This window comes from Heteronotia binoei, chromosome 8 (genome assembly GCF_032191835.1).
Source record: "Heteronotia binoei isolate CCM8104 ecotype False Entrance Well chromosome 8, APGP_CSIRO_Hbin_v1, whole genome shotgun sequence".
Taxonomy (NCBI): Eukaryota; Metazoa; Chordata; class Lepidosauria; order Squamata; family Gekkonidae; genus Heteronotia; species Heteronotia binoei.
The window spans coordinates 100,867,442-100,885,092 of record NC_083230.1 but is presented as its reverse complement, the minus strand read 5'-3'; the positions used below and the strand labels follow the sequence as shown (position 1 = coordinate 100,885,092).

Here is a 17,651-nt window from a genome sequence, read left to right as displayed (position 1 = left end):
GTGACTCTTTGCGGAGTCGCCTTCCCTGAAGCCCCGGCTCAAATCGTTTTCCCACTGGCATCGACTGTCAGTCATTTTTTTTTTAAGCGCAAGTCTGGTTGCGTAATGACGTACTAACGTACTAACGTAACATCGAGCTGTTCCCTCCCCTTCTTTTCTTGGACAAACCGCATCACGTGTGCTGCTGCTGCTTATGGATTGGCTGCAGCGAAAGGCTGATGATTGGCCAAGGGGGTGGATGGGGTGGGAGGACGGAAAGGGAGAGGGTGCCGCCCACACAGCAGTCGATCCGGCGTGGATGGATTTCCCACAGAAAACTCCGCGGAGTGGATCCGGAGGTTTTCAAAAACTCCGGAAGGAGGTGGATCTAGATACTCCGGCGTGAAACCCCTGCAGCGCCGGAGCAAACCGCAGCGCCGGAGCAACAGGTGGGAAAACCAGGAAAAGATCCGGAGGTAAATGGGGTGCTACGCCGGAGTAAACGCTAGTGCGAAAACGGCCTCTGAGTCAAAGAGCAGTCACAATCTCCTTTTACCTTCCCCCCCCACAACAGACCCCCTGTGAGGTAGGTGGGGCTGAGAGAGCTCTCACAGATGCTGCCCTTTCAAGGACAGCTCTGTGAGAGCTTTGGCTGACCCAAGGCCATTCCAGCAGCTGCAAGTGGAGGAGTGGGGAATCAAATCCAGTTCTCCCAGATAAGAGTCTGCACACTTAACCACTACAGCAAACTGGCTCTCAATGTGAGAGAATATGGGCTTCATTTGATCTAGAAGCTATTTATTTTGTCTTTGAGGTGGTATAGAATATCCATAACTCTTCTCCAACACTACATTTCAAAGGAACCAATTTTCTTCCTGTCAGCTTTGTTCGTTGTCTAACTTTTACACCCATTCATAGAAATGGGGAATACTATGGCATGAAGTAACTAGATCTTGGGTCTCTCTTATACATCAGAAGATAACTGGCAAAGTACATTCTGTGAAAGGACCTGTAAATATCTGACATGTCTCTGTTGATGGATAAGTCTCCTGGGTCATCATACAATGTTTTATTTATTAATTTGCTTACTTATTCATTTAGACCTGCCTTTATCCCCCCATGGGGACCCATCATTCTCCTCTCATCCATTTTACATACACCCCTAGCTGCTACTCATGTGCTGGCAGTATACTCCCATCCAAATCTTGCTCCACACCTGCTGGAAAAAGCAGCACAAAACTGTACACATGTAAAATCCATTTGTATGAACTGCGTTTAGAAACCACCTGGGAACCAATGTAGCCCTCTCAGCCTCAGAACAACATACTCCCACTCCTTCACTCCCATCATTAACCAGAGACCAGCCATTCTGGACTGACTGAAATTTCTACTGTAGCCTTAAGTTTACTAGACTTGCATTCCCATCATCTTTCTCAAAGAATAATTGTAGCCAGGCCTCATTTTGAGCAGGAGCGGAACTCCGGAACCTCTAAATTTTATTGTACTTTTTCTTTCTTACCCCCCCCCCCCCCGCCTTTCCACTCAAATACTTGCTTCTGGGCTCCATTGCTCTAAACCCCTGTGAGAATTTTGCTAAACTCTAAGATTTGACAAACTTTCTAATATTTTTCTCCACAAAAAAGGGGGGAATAACCAAAACATATAAAGCAAACAGATGGAAATCATCATGCCACTGTGGCACATAGGAGAAAGTAATCTAAATAGTATGATGGGAGTAAGGTTTTATTATGACAATTATATGTCAAAAAGCATTTTAAGGTAGACGCTGAACTGATATAATTTAGTACACCTTCCGGTGACATCAGGGGCATGTGGGATATGCAAATGAGTTGTGCTAATGAGCTCTGGCACCTCTTTTTCTACAAAATGACCCCTGGTTGCAGCCAACAAACTGGTTACTGGGAGAGGCTGCGGCTTAGTGGTACAGAATCCAGCTTGAATGCGGAAAGTCCCAGATTCAATCAGCAGCATCTCTAGTTAAAAGGATCAGGTAGTAGGTGATGTGAAGGCCCTCTACCCGAGACCCCAGGTTTGGAACTGGGGACCTTTTCCATGGAAACAGATGTTCTGCCACTGAGCTGCAATCTCCCCAGTAGAATCCAAATCCAAGGAGCTGATACTAGGCAAATGCAAGCATTATATTTCTGCAACACTCATGGATCCTGTCCAACAGTGAAAGTTCCCAGGACTGACACAAATAGAAAAGTGACTTAAGCCCATTAACCAGGAAATGGTTTCTGTAATTTGACCATTGTGTGATGCAGGCAATGGAAAGGGAAATAACTAAGAGCACATTAGCAATTTCAGATAAATGGATATTGTTCTCAGAAGAGAGGTTCTTGGATAATCAAGCTTTTTAAAGACTCTAGGAACCAATAGTGATTAAAGGGAGAGGGGAAGAAAATCCCTGAACGCCATACCAACGCTGGCTGCTTCAAACTCATTCCCTCTGAACAGCCTTCAGTACCTGACTTGGGGCATTTGTAAAACACCAATGTTACTCATACAGGATTTTAGCAGCTATGGGGAGGATGTATATGGGGCTTTTCAGTTCTCATAAATCTGTAGTTATCCAACTGTGTCTACTCAGATGTGAGTCCCACTGAAATAAATAATGGATGTGGACTCCATCTTGAGTCCCTGTGAGAAAGGAGAATTATAAAAAACATGAAAAGTACTGACAAATGCTATTAAATAGTTAGATAATATGATGGAACGATAAGATTTGCTGAGAAATAAAACTGAACAACAAATTGGTGATGAGGACATGCAGAAATATGTATCTGAATCTACAAAAAGTCACTGATTTGACTTTTTTAATATTCCATCCTTTCTCTGTGGGATTATTCTACTTTACCCCTACAATCCTGGCCAGTAGGTTATGCTAGTTATTTCATTAGCTTCATGACTTAATCTATTAGGATCAATTTCTTTTATATCCTTCCACCCAAATGCTCAAGGCAGTAGTTTCGCCTTCTCCACAACATCACAACAACCCTGTTTGGTGTGAGCTGAGGCTTTGAGAGTTTTTCCCTATAGAAGAAGATTGGTGCTTGGTATGAAATGTGAATGAACTGAAGTGATTTGGAATTGCAATTTATAAGATTGTGGACAACTTTCTGTCCTTCCACTAACTAAATAAGATGTCTGCAGCTTAGCTGATACATACAGCAGAATGAGATGCTAGAATTCTGAGGCAGGATAATGGATTAGATCACACCAGATTCCAAATGGGGGGTTCACACTGAAAAAACCCCTCGCATGCACCACACACAGTAGAAAGCAACCTGAGCTAAAACCTCTGTGTGTTGTACTGTCTTTTTTTGTTTGCATTGAGCTTTTAAAATATATATACATGGGAAAGCATTCAAATACACTATTCTCCCAGCGATGTGGGTTTGCTGGAATAATTTGAATCGGATTTTTTTTTCATTCAAATTTAAATTATAAATAATTTAAATAATTATAAATAATTTAAATAATGTCAGAAAATTTAAATAATGCTAGCAAAAGAAGGCAAGTATGCTATGTACCAATCTGGACTATGTACAAGCACTGGGGCTGGTCCATACCTAATATCCCAAATTCAGCCCATCTAACTTGACTGATTTGCAGCATAACAGCCATGGACAAACACTGGGGTTGGTCACATGGGGGCATTGTTTATGTATGTGGGGTAGAAAATAAAACGCTAGAAAATTTTCTGCATCACGGCGCTGTTATCCTTACCTGCAGTCTGAACTGGTACAGTCTACTAACTCGTTCAGCAGTCAGTAGACCCATTTTAAAGCTGATGCCTGAAAGGCAAAAGATTTACCTGCAGGACTTTACATTCACATTGGCATCTTGTTCCAATGGGTGGCTTATCTGTGCAAAGCCACTATGCATGCTTAGCAGGCTTAGCATGCCAGGAACCAGTAGACTGTGTGTTACACTGGTATGTTAACTTTTAACAACCACTCTATGCAACTGGAAAGTTGTTCATTTAAGCTTCTTTGTCTATACCATATAGGGCTGTCAGTCCCTTTGGTGGTGGCAGGGGTCCCCTGCTGCCAGGCCCCTCCCCACCACTGTCGATCAGCTGGCAAGCAGGGGGACTTACCAGGATGAAGAGGGAAGCCCAGGCCATGTCATCAGTATTACATAGGAAGTGACATCGTGCCAACGACATTAAGGTGATGCTCTGGTATGTGACCTTAAAACTCTATGGTAGAAGCCATTTTTATCACAGAGCTTTCCCCAAGTACCAGATTGTCACAGCAATGTCACAGTGTAATGGCATCACTTCCTGTGTGATACCAGCAACATGGCCTGGGCCTTCCCCTTTCTCCTTGTAAGTCCTCCCCCATCATTTGCTGGTTGCCAGGAGGGACTTAGCAACACTAATACTATATCATGTGGCAGACCAGGCCTTGTTTCATCCCACTGACTTTTGACTAATATTCAGTTATTGCCTTCTCCCAAATCAGATGGCAGTTGTCACACAGTTGTCCCCATGCACGCAGTAACAAATGTTTATTTTTATATAGAAAAGATCAAAGAGGGTCTTCAAATCACCTCCATATACACCAATCGAGCGTACTGTCAGTCTGCACCATTTAGGCATCCTCACTGTATTCTAAATTAAATAGCTAAGAGCAGAAATAAAATTCACAGAAGATGTATTACATTTGGCAACAAAGCAAGAGATGAAACCACTTCTAAATAGCATTTGCAGTAACATTAGGAGGGGGGAAAGCCAGTCCCTGCTCTATTTGTTCAATCGTTTTATTGCCAAACTCCCCCTTGGAGCAAAGGGGAGGGGGAATTATTCTTCCTTTGCTGAGGTTATCAGCTATTTTTAAGGAGAACCAAATGAGAGACACAATTCATCACTGTTCAGTATTTCTGAAAGCAATCGAGTTTAGCCCTCTCCAGACCCTTCCCTGTACATGCCTCCTTCTCTCCCCTCAGGGAACCTTGGAACAACAAGCAAAGTCTATCCGTTTTCAATCTAACATACGAATTAGCTGCCACGTACATTTTTCATTCTCAAGATTTAAGTTCCAGTTCTGTATCAAGCTGAGGTATGAACAACATTTGAACAAGGAAATTCAGGATAAAGAAGCCAGAGTTGAAAGAAAAGGATTTTTACCTCCCAGTGGCATGAGGAGGATAGAGGAGGGAAGGGAAGGGAAGGGAAGAAGCATGAAAGGTTGCATCCCTTTCAAAACACTTTCCTCTTTAACATTAAAATCTCTCTTAACACCAACCAACACTCCTGGTTGGATAGTAGCAATTCTACAGCCAACGAGAGATCAGAATTATAAGCCCTGTGTGCCTTTTCAGAACAAAAATTGAAAGGGAGGTGTCTCCCCCCTCCTACCCAAAAAACATGACTTCAGGGAGAGATGCCATCTTCCTATTCCAAGGCTGAGCTGCAAGACACCCAGCAAGACAGATTCAACTTTGTTGGTCTTAAAGGTGCTACTGGATCCCAACTTTGTTCTACCCGGCAAGATACAGGTTGAAGGTTAGGATGGGCAGCACAGATGAGTGGAGGTGGGCTAGGCTGAGCAGGACAAGAGGGAGAATCAATTTTTTTAGGCTGAGAATCAAGTTGTTCAGACCTATGTAGCTAAGCATGAGTCAACATCTTTGTAAGGCTGGGTGAAAACCAATTGGCCCTTTAGTATCACATCACCGCTGCTCTGAGCTGGAAGCTGGGACAATGCAACTCATCTGGGATGGTTGTACTGAAGTATAGTAATTTGGACAAAAGTAAAGAATCTCAAGAGAACAGTCCCATTAGCCAGCTAAGAACAAAAGATCTCAAACTGTATCTAGTTTGGTTCTTTAAAAAAATTACAAATGCAAACAAACAAATGAAAAATTCAGGCTTCTCAGAGAGGTATCCAGTGGGATCTCACTTTGACCATATAGACCACAGCCAGTTTGGTGTAGTGGTTAAGTGTATGGACTCTTATCTGGGACAAATGGGTTTTGATTCCCCACTCCTCCACTTGCACCTGCTGGAATGGCCTTGGGTCAGCCATGGCTCTTGCAGCGGTTGTCCTTGAACAGGCAGCTGCTGTGAGAACCCTCTCCAGCCCTACCCACCTCACAGGGTGTCTGTTGTGCAGAAGGAAGATAAAGGAGATTGTGAGCTGCTCTGAGACTCTGAGATTCAGAGTGGAGGGTGGGATATAAATCCAATATCATCATCATATTTACAGCAGTTCCCATTCAGGGGCTCTGCATGTATCTGTCGCAACTGCTACCGTTGCACAATTGAAGTACCCAAAACCTGGCCACGACTGTGCAAATAAAGGTGACCCTCATCCACGTAAGAAATCCACATGAAGTCACCAGTCGAGAGAAACACCACCACCTTGTAGGCACAGCCAAGATGCAAGTCTGGCAGCAACCCATCACACTCTGGTTACACTCAAGCACATGCTGGTTGTGGTGTGAACTGGGCCACCGAGAAAGGAAATCCCTAATCACCACCAACGGTAGGCTCATTCTCTCAGGGAAAGCTTTGCAGCTATGATTCATTCCATCAGGCAGCTGGATTTAGTCAAAGTGCAACTGAGATATTTGAAAATTACTGTTACCATAGCACCTAATTCAATGAAGCCCTTGAGCAGGTCAGTATTTAACCCAGAAATTTCATTTCTAGAGATTTATTCAGAGCTCGGCGAACAGCAAACCATGAACGTTAATAAAGAGGTAATGTTTAAAAAATTGCATAACCCAGAATCGCTGCACAGCCCGTAACTAATTAAACTGTTCTATTTGCCACCGTCCAACAGATGTTGCTTGAGAGGTCTTAGAGAAAACGGGAGACATTTAATATTCACAGATGTTTTGAAGAGGGGGAGGGTGGACTGTATCTATATGTACATCGAGAGAAAGATAAAATGAAGAGTGATTTCAAAAGTGCGAAATTACCTTGGCATATAAAGGACACGCTCCGCCACAACAAATCCCACCCTGAAGAAGAGGTTGCTGGCTGGTATGAAGGGAAAAACCAGGAACAATAGCCCAACCAGGACTTCTCTGTGCTCCAGCTTCTGAAAGAGAGCAAGAATTGGAGGCACGTGAGTGAAAGAGAACACCAAATTGAGGCTAGATCGCAGGCTCATTTTTCATATAACAATATCTATACTTAGTAGCAGGCCTCAAATTCAGTGGGAGCTCACAGGAGCACAGCTCCTGAACCTTTCTGAGAGCTCCTCCTTCTGAGAGTTCCACCTCCTTGTCCAGTGAATAGTATGTGCAGCTGCATAACAATCCCTGGATGAGTTCCACCACCTATTTTTCTACAAAATGACCCCTGCTTAGTAGAGACCTGGACTATCTGGATATTCATCATAAGTGTGTGCCAACACACTTCTCACTTTTGATGCACTTGGGTGTCAGCCATGACACTATTCACCATCTCCTTTGTATTTATTCACTAGATTTTGTTAAAAGCTCACCCAAGGGGTCTCACGGTGACTTACAACACTTAAAACAACATAATAAATAAGAAAAGCCAGCCAAAACAAATAATACATATGAAATGTTATAATATATAGCTCAGCATCATATTATTTATCAAACCAGGTATCCTCCGTGGTTTGTTCTGCCGCAGCTGCCAGTTTCCTCCACAGCCAAGCCCAGTGTAGATGACAGAGTACTCCATGACAGGGCCTGCATCATCCACTGCCACAGCTGAACCCGGTGTGGCTCCTGCAACCCTGGCATGGCTGCCAGCATCCACCACCACTATGACTCGGTCTGGCTGCTGGCCAGCTCATGCTGGGCTGAAGTAGCTGCTAGCATCCTCTGACATGGAGGCTGGGCCCAGAGCCACTGCTGGGCCAGGCCAGAGTGACTGTTCCAGGGCTTTTTTTTTTGTAGAAGGAACTCCTTTGCATATCAGGCCGCACACCCCCGATGTAGTCAATCCTCCAAGAGTTTACAGAACTCTTAGTTACAGGGCCTCCCGTAAACTCCAGCAGGATTGGCTACATCAGGGGTGTTTGGCCTAAGCAAAGGAGTGCCTAATACAAAAAAGCCCTGCATGTTCTAATATGCCTGTGCATGCAAATATATTTGGGGGGGGGGATTTAACCCCCCTATATTTAAATACCAACATCTCATGGTTATTCTGGATTTAGGATGCAGAACATGCATCATCCCACTTTTTCAGTATATACAGGAAGATAGTGGGTGGGGTACCATCCAAACCTGTTTCATTCTGCCCAAAACAGCTCAAGAAAAGACAACACCTCCCCCCCCCTCCCAGGAGAGGACTGATTTGTTGCAGCTTCTGGTCACAAAGGTGATGGTTGAACAAACAGCATGTCTGACAATTTGTTCTAGTTTCTGAATTTGCAAAGTGCATACAAGTTCTGATTTCTCAGCTATGTTTTCAGCTCCGTCCTTGGAAAAGAGTTAACTTTGAACAGAAGGATTAATATCCAGAAAAGGCTTTGAACAAACTGATTTAACAGTTCAGTTTTGATACATATATTTCTATGGAAATGTTCTTTTAAGCTCTAGAGAACCGCTCACTTCATACCAACAGAACTGACAAACTGGAAGGCTTTGGTATAGTCATGTGAGTGTCACATAATTGGGCCTCCATTATATACACACGCCCCAAATATCCTTGAATCTCAGAAATCATATTTTATTTTCTAGTTAGTTATGATAAGGGATAAGGAATGATATGTATGTGTGCGTTTCTGATTTAATTTACACGTGCAAATATATTTTGTATCATAACAATTCTTTCGTATTTACTCATTTCAAGAATATTTACATTTATTTCAAGTTTTAAAAAAAAAACCTTAACAGATAAATAAGACCAGGACACAAGGTTCCCACTTGACACCTGGAATATATTAACTTCTGACTCCAGTCAGAGGGCTGTAACCTATAAAGATCAGGCATCAACACAGCTCTCTGATTTAGTGGGTAATGTTGCTTTGGAACAAGCAAAGAGACCCTTCATTTCCATGTGTCTGTTTTAAAAACAATGCTTCCCTTATGTTGGGGGGTGGGGCGTGGAGAGAGTCACCTGTTATAGATTTGCTTGAATAAGATTACCATAATAATCTGCAACAGTAGGTAACACGAGACACCAAAAGAAGAAATTTAATTGTCCCAGCTAGAACTGGGCTAGAACATTTCGTAGTAACCGGCTGTTCTCTTAAGCACTATCAGATGCTTAATGATCACAGCTAATTGCGTAATGATTGCCAAGAGTGACCACCTCAACACTAATCCAGAAGGTACCTTCCAGGAACAAATTTCTGCAGGGGTTTTAAAACCTGTTGTAATTGGTCATTTGCTTAGCAATTTGCTGCAAAACAACCTCTTCTTGCAACTGTTAACTTTCCCTTTGAGAATGCCCTTCCAGACACGGCGGCAAACTTTCGCATTTGATGCCCAGTAAAACTAAGCAAATGTGACAAGGAATCACCAAGAGGCCAGAAACATGAAGCTTCATGGTGTTATCTTTACAGCCATGTTTCAGTCTATAGCGCAGTGAAGCATTTTACACTGCTCAAGCGCCAGGAAATATTGCCTCCCATATTCTTCAATGGCACCGCCATATACACGGACAACAGATGCACAGCTTAGATGGAGTATCAATACCGTATCCAAATATCAAATCATACACAATTATACTGGGGCCTCCACTTATCCTAGAAACTTGTTTTCAACTGGCCAAACCAATTCTCCAAAGTCCTAGGGATTGTAGCTTTGCAAGAAGCTCTTTATTCTGTGATTGGAGACAAATTGTTCTAGCCAGTCCTGGAAGCCTGTTGGGACAACAAAGAGCTTTTCCTTTTCCTGGCAGGGAGCCATTATTGTCTCCCTTCAACTCACCACTCTGATAGCCACAGAAGGCTGTGCTGAGCAGGCCTGATAGGAAAATGCAGGCCATCCTGGCTGATAAGTAGAGGGTAGGGTTGCCAGGTCCTATTCAAGAAATATCCGGGAACGTTGTGGGTGGAGCCAGGAGACTTTGGAGGTGGAGCCAGGAGCACAATTAAACTCCAAAGAGAGTTCTGGCCATCACATTTAATGGGACTGCACACCTTTTAAATGCTTTCCCTTCATTAGAAATATTGAAGGATAGGGGCACCTTCTTTTGGGGCGCATAGAATTTGACCCGTTGGTCCAATCCTTTTGAAACTTGGAGGGTGTTTTTGGTAGAGGCACTGGATGCTATGCTGAAAATTTGGTGCCTCTACCTTTAAAAAAAGCTCCCCCAGAGCCCCAGATAACTATGGATCAATTCTCCATTATACCCTATGGGAACCGGTCTCCATGGGGCATAATGGAGTGTCCAACAGGTATTCCCCCCACCACCACTTTCTGATTACCTTGAAGCAGGGGGAGGGCCTCCAAACTGGGGGATTCCCTGCTTCCACCTTGGCAGTCCCAGTAGAGGGTGCGGTTTTGGCGCCAAAAATCAAACCTGCTTCTTCATGATCCAAGCTAACCAATTTGCCGCCTATGCCTCTTTCCAGAAGCTCTGCCATGGTGGGACAGCTGGACATGCAGGTCTGCAGGGATTTCCTGCTCTGCTGCCTGGGGATCAACTCCCCCAACTCTCCCTCAGAGGAGGTCTCATGGTTGGATACCTCAGCTGCAGACATCACCGTGACTGAGGCAGCAGGCAAAAGGAAAATAGCCATGGGGGAGATGTGACCAAAAAGAACAAAGTTTGTTATTTAAAGAAATGGGAAGAAACAAACATGGAAAGAGAAAAGCCATGTGCAACCAAAGGAGCTCCTTAAAGGAAAATCTCAGAAGTTCTCTAAATCCACTGCTCTCTCCAGCGGAGGCAGGAAAAAAGACTGAAGGTGGTCTCCTCCTCCCCCCAGAGATGGAAAGTGCAATAAATTTCCTGCCTCTAGGGATTGTGGAAAGAAGAACCCAAGCGTATCAGAATGTCCTTCTCCCCTTGATAGAGAAGCAGACAATAACCAAAATGCTACACTTGGGAAAAAAATCAGAGCCTGCAAATGGTAAACCAATTTCAACTTGGATGTTCCTAAGCCCACATTCTTTATGTGGAGGAATTATTTATTGGACTTAGACCAGGGAAGATTGACAAGATAGAAAAAGCCAGTGTTTCGTATTAAAGGCAAGAAGTGAACAAAAAAATAACTGATGTGCAATAGTCCAGAAACAGAGCTTTTATGATAAAACTCCCATATGCTGTCAGAGAAGGAACAATTTTCAGTGAATTTGCAAAGTAGCAACTTGTTCTTCTTCATTGCTAAGAAGATAATTTTTTAAAAATAACAATTTAGTAGATGAAGAGCAGCCAAAAGACAGTACTTTTTCACACTATGCACAGTTAACTTGTTGAGCTCACTGGCACTGGATGCAATGACGGCCACAAGAGGAGATGGCTTTTAAAAGGGGATTAGACAAATTCATGTAGGAGAGATCAATCTTTGGCAATTAGCAGTGATTACCTAATATGATCTTCTTGTTCAGAAGCAATATCCCCCTGTATGCTGATTGCTGGAAAGTAAGAACAGAGGACGGCTTTGTCATCTGAGCCCTCTCTGGGGGATTTGGTTGGCCACAATGGGAAACAGGATGCTGGACCAGAACAACTTCATTGGTCTGATCCAACAAGGATTTTTGTAGGTTATTAAGGACTGGTTTGCTGGCTCAGACCACAGGCTTTCTAGTTCAGCATTCTGTCTTCAACAGCAGCCAGCCAGAGCAATCTAGATGCTCACATACAGGGCTAAAAGATGACAGATATCTTCCTCTGTGTTTCATCTGGCACTCAGAGATATACTAATGTAGATATTAGATGCCATGGCTGATCAGCACCAATAAATCTGTCCATTATATCTGCAAAATCCTTTTAAAATCTCTACACTATATATTGTAAAAGCAATGTGTAAAGCAAATTCCACAAATTGTGTGTAATTAATAAAGTATTTCTGATGATCCCCCTATGCTGTCTACCAGGGGTCTTTAGACTGGGTTTAGAGAGCTACTGGGGAATCCAAGTGTGTTGTCCATACAGTCTTATTCAAGCACAAAAGGGAATACAGAGTGCAACATCAGTCCCTGAAAGGAGCAGGGAGCATGCCTGATTCAAGTATAGATGTGATCCCAAAACCTTCACTCAGTGCTTTATGAATGACTTAGACAAGGAAGTTCAGAATGTGCTCATCAAGGTTGCAGATGATACTGAATTGGGTGGTGTAATTAATACCTTGGAGGACAGCGATATGTAGCTGGATTTGGATACAATTAACAGACTGATCCCAGGCAAATAAAATAAAGTTTGAAATGAAGAAGTGTAAAGTGTTGCAACTTCGGTAGTAAGACATCAGTTATATAAATATTGGATAGGTCAAATCTTGCTGACTGTGAAAAACATCTGGGGTTCTAGTGGACCATAAGTTTAATAGGAACCAGCAGTGTGTAGTGACAGTAAAAAGGCTATGGAGATTTTTATTTGTTAGTTTTATTTAATCAGATTTATATCCTGCCCTCCCCTGAAGGGCTTTTTAGGTTGAATTAGCAGAGTGTGGTGTTGAGTTCTCATAAAGTATTGGTGCTGCTGTAGACCGCTTTGGTTTACACCTCACCTGGAGGGATGTGTTCAGTTGGGGAATCACAGTTTCAAAGGATGTCAAAGAGACAGAAGGAGTCCAGTACAGGGCAACTAAACTGCTGAGGGGTTTCGGGACCATGTCCTTTGAGGGGAGACTGAAAGAGCTGGGAATCTCTACGCTGGAGAAAAGATACTTGCAAGGCGATGTGATTGCCACCTTCCAATACCTAAAGGAGTGCCATGTGGAAGGTGAGGAAGAAATGTTTTCAGTCCTGTTGGAAGGCAGGTCTTGAACTAACAGATATGAATTACGGTACTGTAAAGGAGGTTTTGTCTAAATTCAAGGAAGAATTTCCTGATGATGAGTTGTGTTTGACACTGAAATAGTCTCCCTTATGAGGTGATGGGTTCTTTGTCATTGGAGGTTTAAGTACCAGGTACCTACTGCCGTGAAAACGTCGTGATACGACATCACCCCGAAGTCGGAAATGACTGGTGCTTGCACAGGGGACTACCTTTACCTTTTTACCTACTTGTTGGTGATATTACAGCTGTAGTTAGCAGGTTGTTGGACTAGATGGCCTTAGTGGTCCCTTCCAATGCTGAATTTCATTAGGTTATCCTGAGTGTCAAGACAAAGAGTGTTCTATTTTTTCCCCTTCATGCCACATCCAGGTATAGCAAAATCAGCTATAGATGAGTATTGGGCACAGACAAAAGGTCCCAGCCCCTGCCTTTGGATTTCCATTTTAAAAAGGATCTCAGCATGCAGGGGCAGAAAGTAGGACTGTGACTTTGGAAAACTACAGCCAGTCAGAAATAGTGAGGTTAGCAAGTCTTTCTCTGTCTAATGCATTCCTTACTTTGATGCAGCAAGTTCAAATGCAAGTGAAATGTTAACACTTAGGAACATTTTGTGTTATCGTCTTTCATCGACTTCAAGACACACACATGACTGAGAAGTTATTAATCAGAGCTTAATCTTCATTCTTCATATTTTCCCCCTTTTTTGCTCCTAGCAGCTTTATGAAGAATTGGATTGATTTTATCCACCTTAATCCCTACAAACATTAACTTTTTACTGAACAAAATGCATAGAAGGCATAATAGACTTATTCAGACAGGAGACAAAAAAGACAAAATTGGGTCTATTTTTTTTTTTAATGACCTTTATAGATTCTGTTCATTCCAAAAAGACCGCAGATTGCTTCAGTGTGCCAAGGAAGACCAACAATTGAATCTGATGCTCAAACAAGTTGTACATTTATGGGCATAGAATAATTCTTGATAAAAGGGCACCACAATGATTTTTCAAAATACAAGAATAGTATTAAAAAGAGTCCTTCAATGAACTTCCCCGTACCCTCAGATTTAGGGTGGATGAAGCTGTGCTCCATATACCTGAAGAGGCAGCATGGTGTTGTGGACAGCATGTCAAACTACAATCTGGAAGACCCAATTCTGAATCTCTTGTTGTTGTTGTTGTTTTCAGTTGCACAATCAAGTCTGACACTTTGCGACTCCATGGACAAAGTCATGCCAGGCCCTCCTTTCTTCACCATCCTCCAAAGTCTGCTCAAATTCGTGTTTGTTACATCAGTAACGCTGTCCCGCCATCTCACCTTTTGCCGTCCCCTTCTTCTTTTGCCTTCTGTCTTTCCCAGCATCAGGATCTTCTCCAGGGAGTGCTCCCTTCTCATTTGGTGACCAAAGTATTTGAGCTTCAGCTTCAGCATCTGACCTTCCAGGGAACAGTCAGGGTTGATTTCCCTTAGGACTGACTGATTGGATCTTCTTGCCGTCCAAGGGACTCTCAAGAGTCTTCTCCAGAGTAGCATCCTTTATTAAACTCTCGTAATACAGCATTTTGCCCTGACCTCGATAGCCCAGGCTAGCCCAATGTTCTTAGATCTCAGAAGCTAAACAGGGTTGGCCCTGAACAGTATTTGGATGGGAGATCACTAAAAAGTCCAGGGTCACAACATGAAGGCAGGCAATGGCAAGCCACTTCTGAACACCCCTTGCCTTGAAAACCCTTCTCAGCTGCTGTAAGACAGATGCAACTCGACAGAGAGAGAGAGAGAGAGAGCACATTTAGGACATTAGGACATTAAAATAAGCCAATTATGTTTCTGACTATGAAATTTCTACTATAGTTGTATGTGCATTTGCAAAGGCAAAACATGATTGAGTGGACAGGATTGTGCGTGCCTGCATTTGTAAATGGGGATTCATAAGAAACAGTGGCTTTAAAGATCTGAGATATGGGGTACCTGAATATGCACCAACAGTGTCATAGTTTGTATTCCGACCCTGTGGGTCAGTTGTCTGAAACTTTAGAAGGAACAGTCACATAGGAGCATGACCTCACTCTGCTATTTGTGTCTCCTTAAGGAATCACTGTTTTGGAGGTCTAGGCTAGCCTGATCTCATCAGATCTCAAGAAGCTGAGCAGGGTCCACCCTGGTTAGTACTTGGATGGGGGAGACCATGAACAAAGTCCAGAATCACTTTGCAGAGGCAAGCAATGCCAAACTACATAAGAACATAAGAGAAGCCATGTTGGATCAGGCCAATGGCCCATCCAGTCCAACACTCTATGTCACACAGTGACCAAAAACCCAGGCGCCATCAGGAGGTCCACCAGTGGAGCCAGGACACTAGAAGCCCTCCCACTGTGCCCCCTCCCCTGTACCTCTGCATGTGTTTTGTCTTGAAAAAAACATGAGGGGTAGCCATAAGTCAGGTAGAATTTGACAGCACTTTATACACACACACTGGATCACTTGTTACAATTTTAAGAGCTTAGGGCCAGAAACAGAACTTTTCTTCTGGGGGAATACAGCTTTGATTCCTGGGAGAATGGAGTTCCAGAACCTTTTCATAGAAACAAAATTCTCCAAAAAAATTTTTTTAAATTCGCAAGGGGCACCTATGTGTTTCTCCTTCATTTCCCTCTTGAGAGATCTGGCACTTCTTTCTCCAGAAAAAAGCTCTGGCCAGAAGTGATGCTGGGAGTTCAGGTGCAGGGGGACCAATTGGTGAGAGCCAGTTTGGTGTAGTGGTTAAGTGTCTGGACTCTTATCTGGGAGAACCGGGTTTGATTCCCCACTCCTCCACTTGCACCTGCTGGAATGGCCTTGGGTCAGCCATAGCTCTGGCAGAGGTTGTCCTTGAAAGGGCAGCTGCTGTGAGAGCCCTCTCCAGCCTCACCCACCTCACAGGGTGTTTGTTGTGGGGGAGGAAGGTAAAGGAGATTGTGAGCTGCTCTGAGACTCTTCGGAGTGGAGGGCGGGATATAAATCCAATATCTTCTGAGTAGGGGAGGGTGACTCTAAAGTTTCCCTTTGGCCATTTCCCTGACCTAAAATTACCATGTAGAGCTGTCATTTGCCCCAGTGGCAGAAAACTACAGGGAACTGATATGGGTACCTGTATGCTTGCCCCAACAGGGGAAATAGGAGCTCTACATGGCTATTTCAGCTCAGGAAATATCATGTGGGGGGAAATTAACCCCATTCCTCTCCTCATACCACAGCCCCAATCTGAATCAGACCCCTGCAAATCTGATAAAGAAAAGAAAAGCCAGGACCGTCCATTCACAGAGCTCCGAGTTGTGGCTGGTTTAGCCCTTAGATCATCTGCTAGGTGGTTCATAGGCTCATATGAGCATCAACAAGGCAAGCTGAAGCAGGGGTGGGGGGTGAGGGGAAGAATCTCATTTTTGCCAGCCAGAGTCCTTTGACTTATTGCTCCCTCTTTGTGAACCAAATGCTAATGCAAAGAGAAAGCGCCATTCCTGAAGCATTAAGAACATCAATAGTGACCTTCGTGGAGGTGTCGGATGGGAAATCGAGCAGGCCCTCAGGAAAATCAAGGAAAGATTTCTTCGAAATTGCTCTACTATGAAAATGAAGGCAGTTTCCAGAGAGCGAGAAAACGTAAGCAGTCAATAAACAGCCGGGCTCACCTTGCAGGGTCTTTGAAGCATGAAGGCAGAAAGTGTCTGGAAAGGCAGAAGGTGCGTTCGGGGAGGGGGGGTGCTAGATGTGATTCCAAAACTCTCTTGCATTTTGGCCTCTACTAGATTAATAAAGTGCAAGTGCTTTCACTAAAGTTTAGCTGGTGATTGGAAAGCAAACTGTAAAATTATGGCAAGCTGTGATAAGGTCTCATACATGATACATAAGAGGCTACAAGTGCTAACAAAAAGCCACAGGAGAGGGAAATCCTCAAAGGGGAAACCAAGTTTCCTAATTTTAATGTGTTTAGAATACACTGTTTGGGCATGCACCAGGTATGCTGTGAACAGAATCCTGTTAGTTTTTCTTCCCAGTTTTGTAAAATTGACCCAGCAAAACCCCCAATGTGCAGGATAGGGTAAAAACCATGCAGCAGTTAAGAGTGTTGGACCAGTATCTGGGAAACCCAGGTTTGAATCTTCACTCACACCATGAAAGCATACTGGGTGACCTGGGGCTAGTCACACTTTTTCAGCCTAGCCTACCTCAACTGGGTGGTTGTAAGGATAAAATGAAGGAAAGGAGACCAACATAAGCTGCTTTAAGTCCCCACTGAGTTAAATAAACAGTACAAAATCTCCTTTATCCTGGGAGAGAACTGACAAGTAATTCAAACTGGGTTTCAATGAGAACCAAGGCAGAATTTCCATTCTCCTTCTCCAGTGGTGGACAATTAAAGCCGGAAGAGAAAAAATGGCACCCAGCAAACCAGAGGACTGAAATGAGCACCCTGAAAATAATTAGGACATGCCCATGGATAAGAACCTATTCAGCACACTTGAAAGGAAATTGTGTTAAATTCACTAACAGCCACACTGCACGACACTTTTAGGTCACCATTTAATTAGAGACGTAATTAAATTGCAAGTTGTCATTGTCTCCTTGCTGAGCTTACATAGTGTGTGAAGGAACTGATCCGCAACTTCACACAGGCGTACAACTGCAAGGGAACTTTGCTGGGGGCTACAGTGTAAAGTCTGTTGGAACAGTCTTGTATGTGCAAGAGTGAGGTCAGCATATTGCTCAGTTATCAGTGGTCAGGAAACATGCCC

The 17,651-nt window shown here is 43.5% G+C and overlaps 1 protein-coding gene across 1 annotated transcript in view; it reads right to left on the bottom strand.

The window, feature by feature from the left end:
* The window catches only part of TMTC1 (transmembrane O-mannosyltransferase targeting cadherins 1), a 246,580-nt gene that overhangs the window by 106,469 nt on the left and 122,460 nt on the right, over positions 1–17,651 (bottom strand). Inside the window, exon 9 of the mRNA XM_060245730.1 lies at positions 6,934–7,055. Coding sequence (XP_060101713.1) covers positions 6,934–7,055 — 122 coding nt within the window. The remainder of the gene's footprint in view (positions 1–6,933; positions 7,056–17,651) is intronic.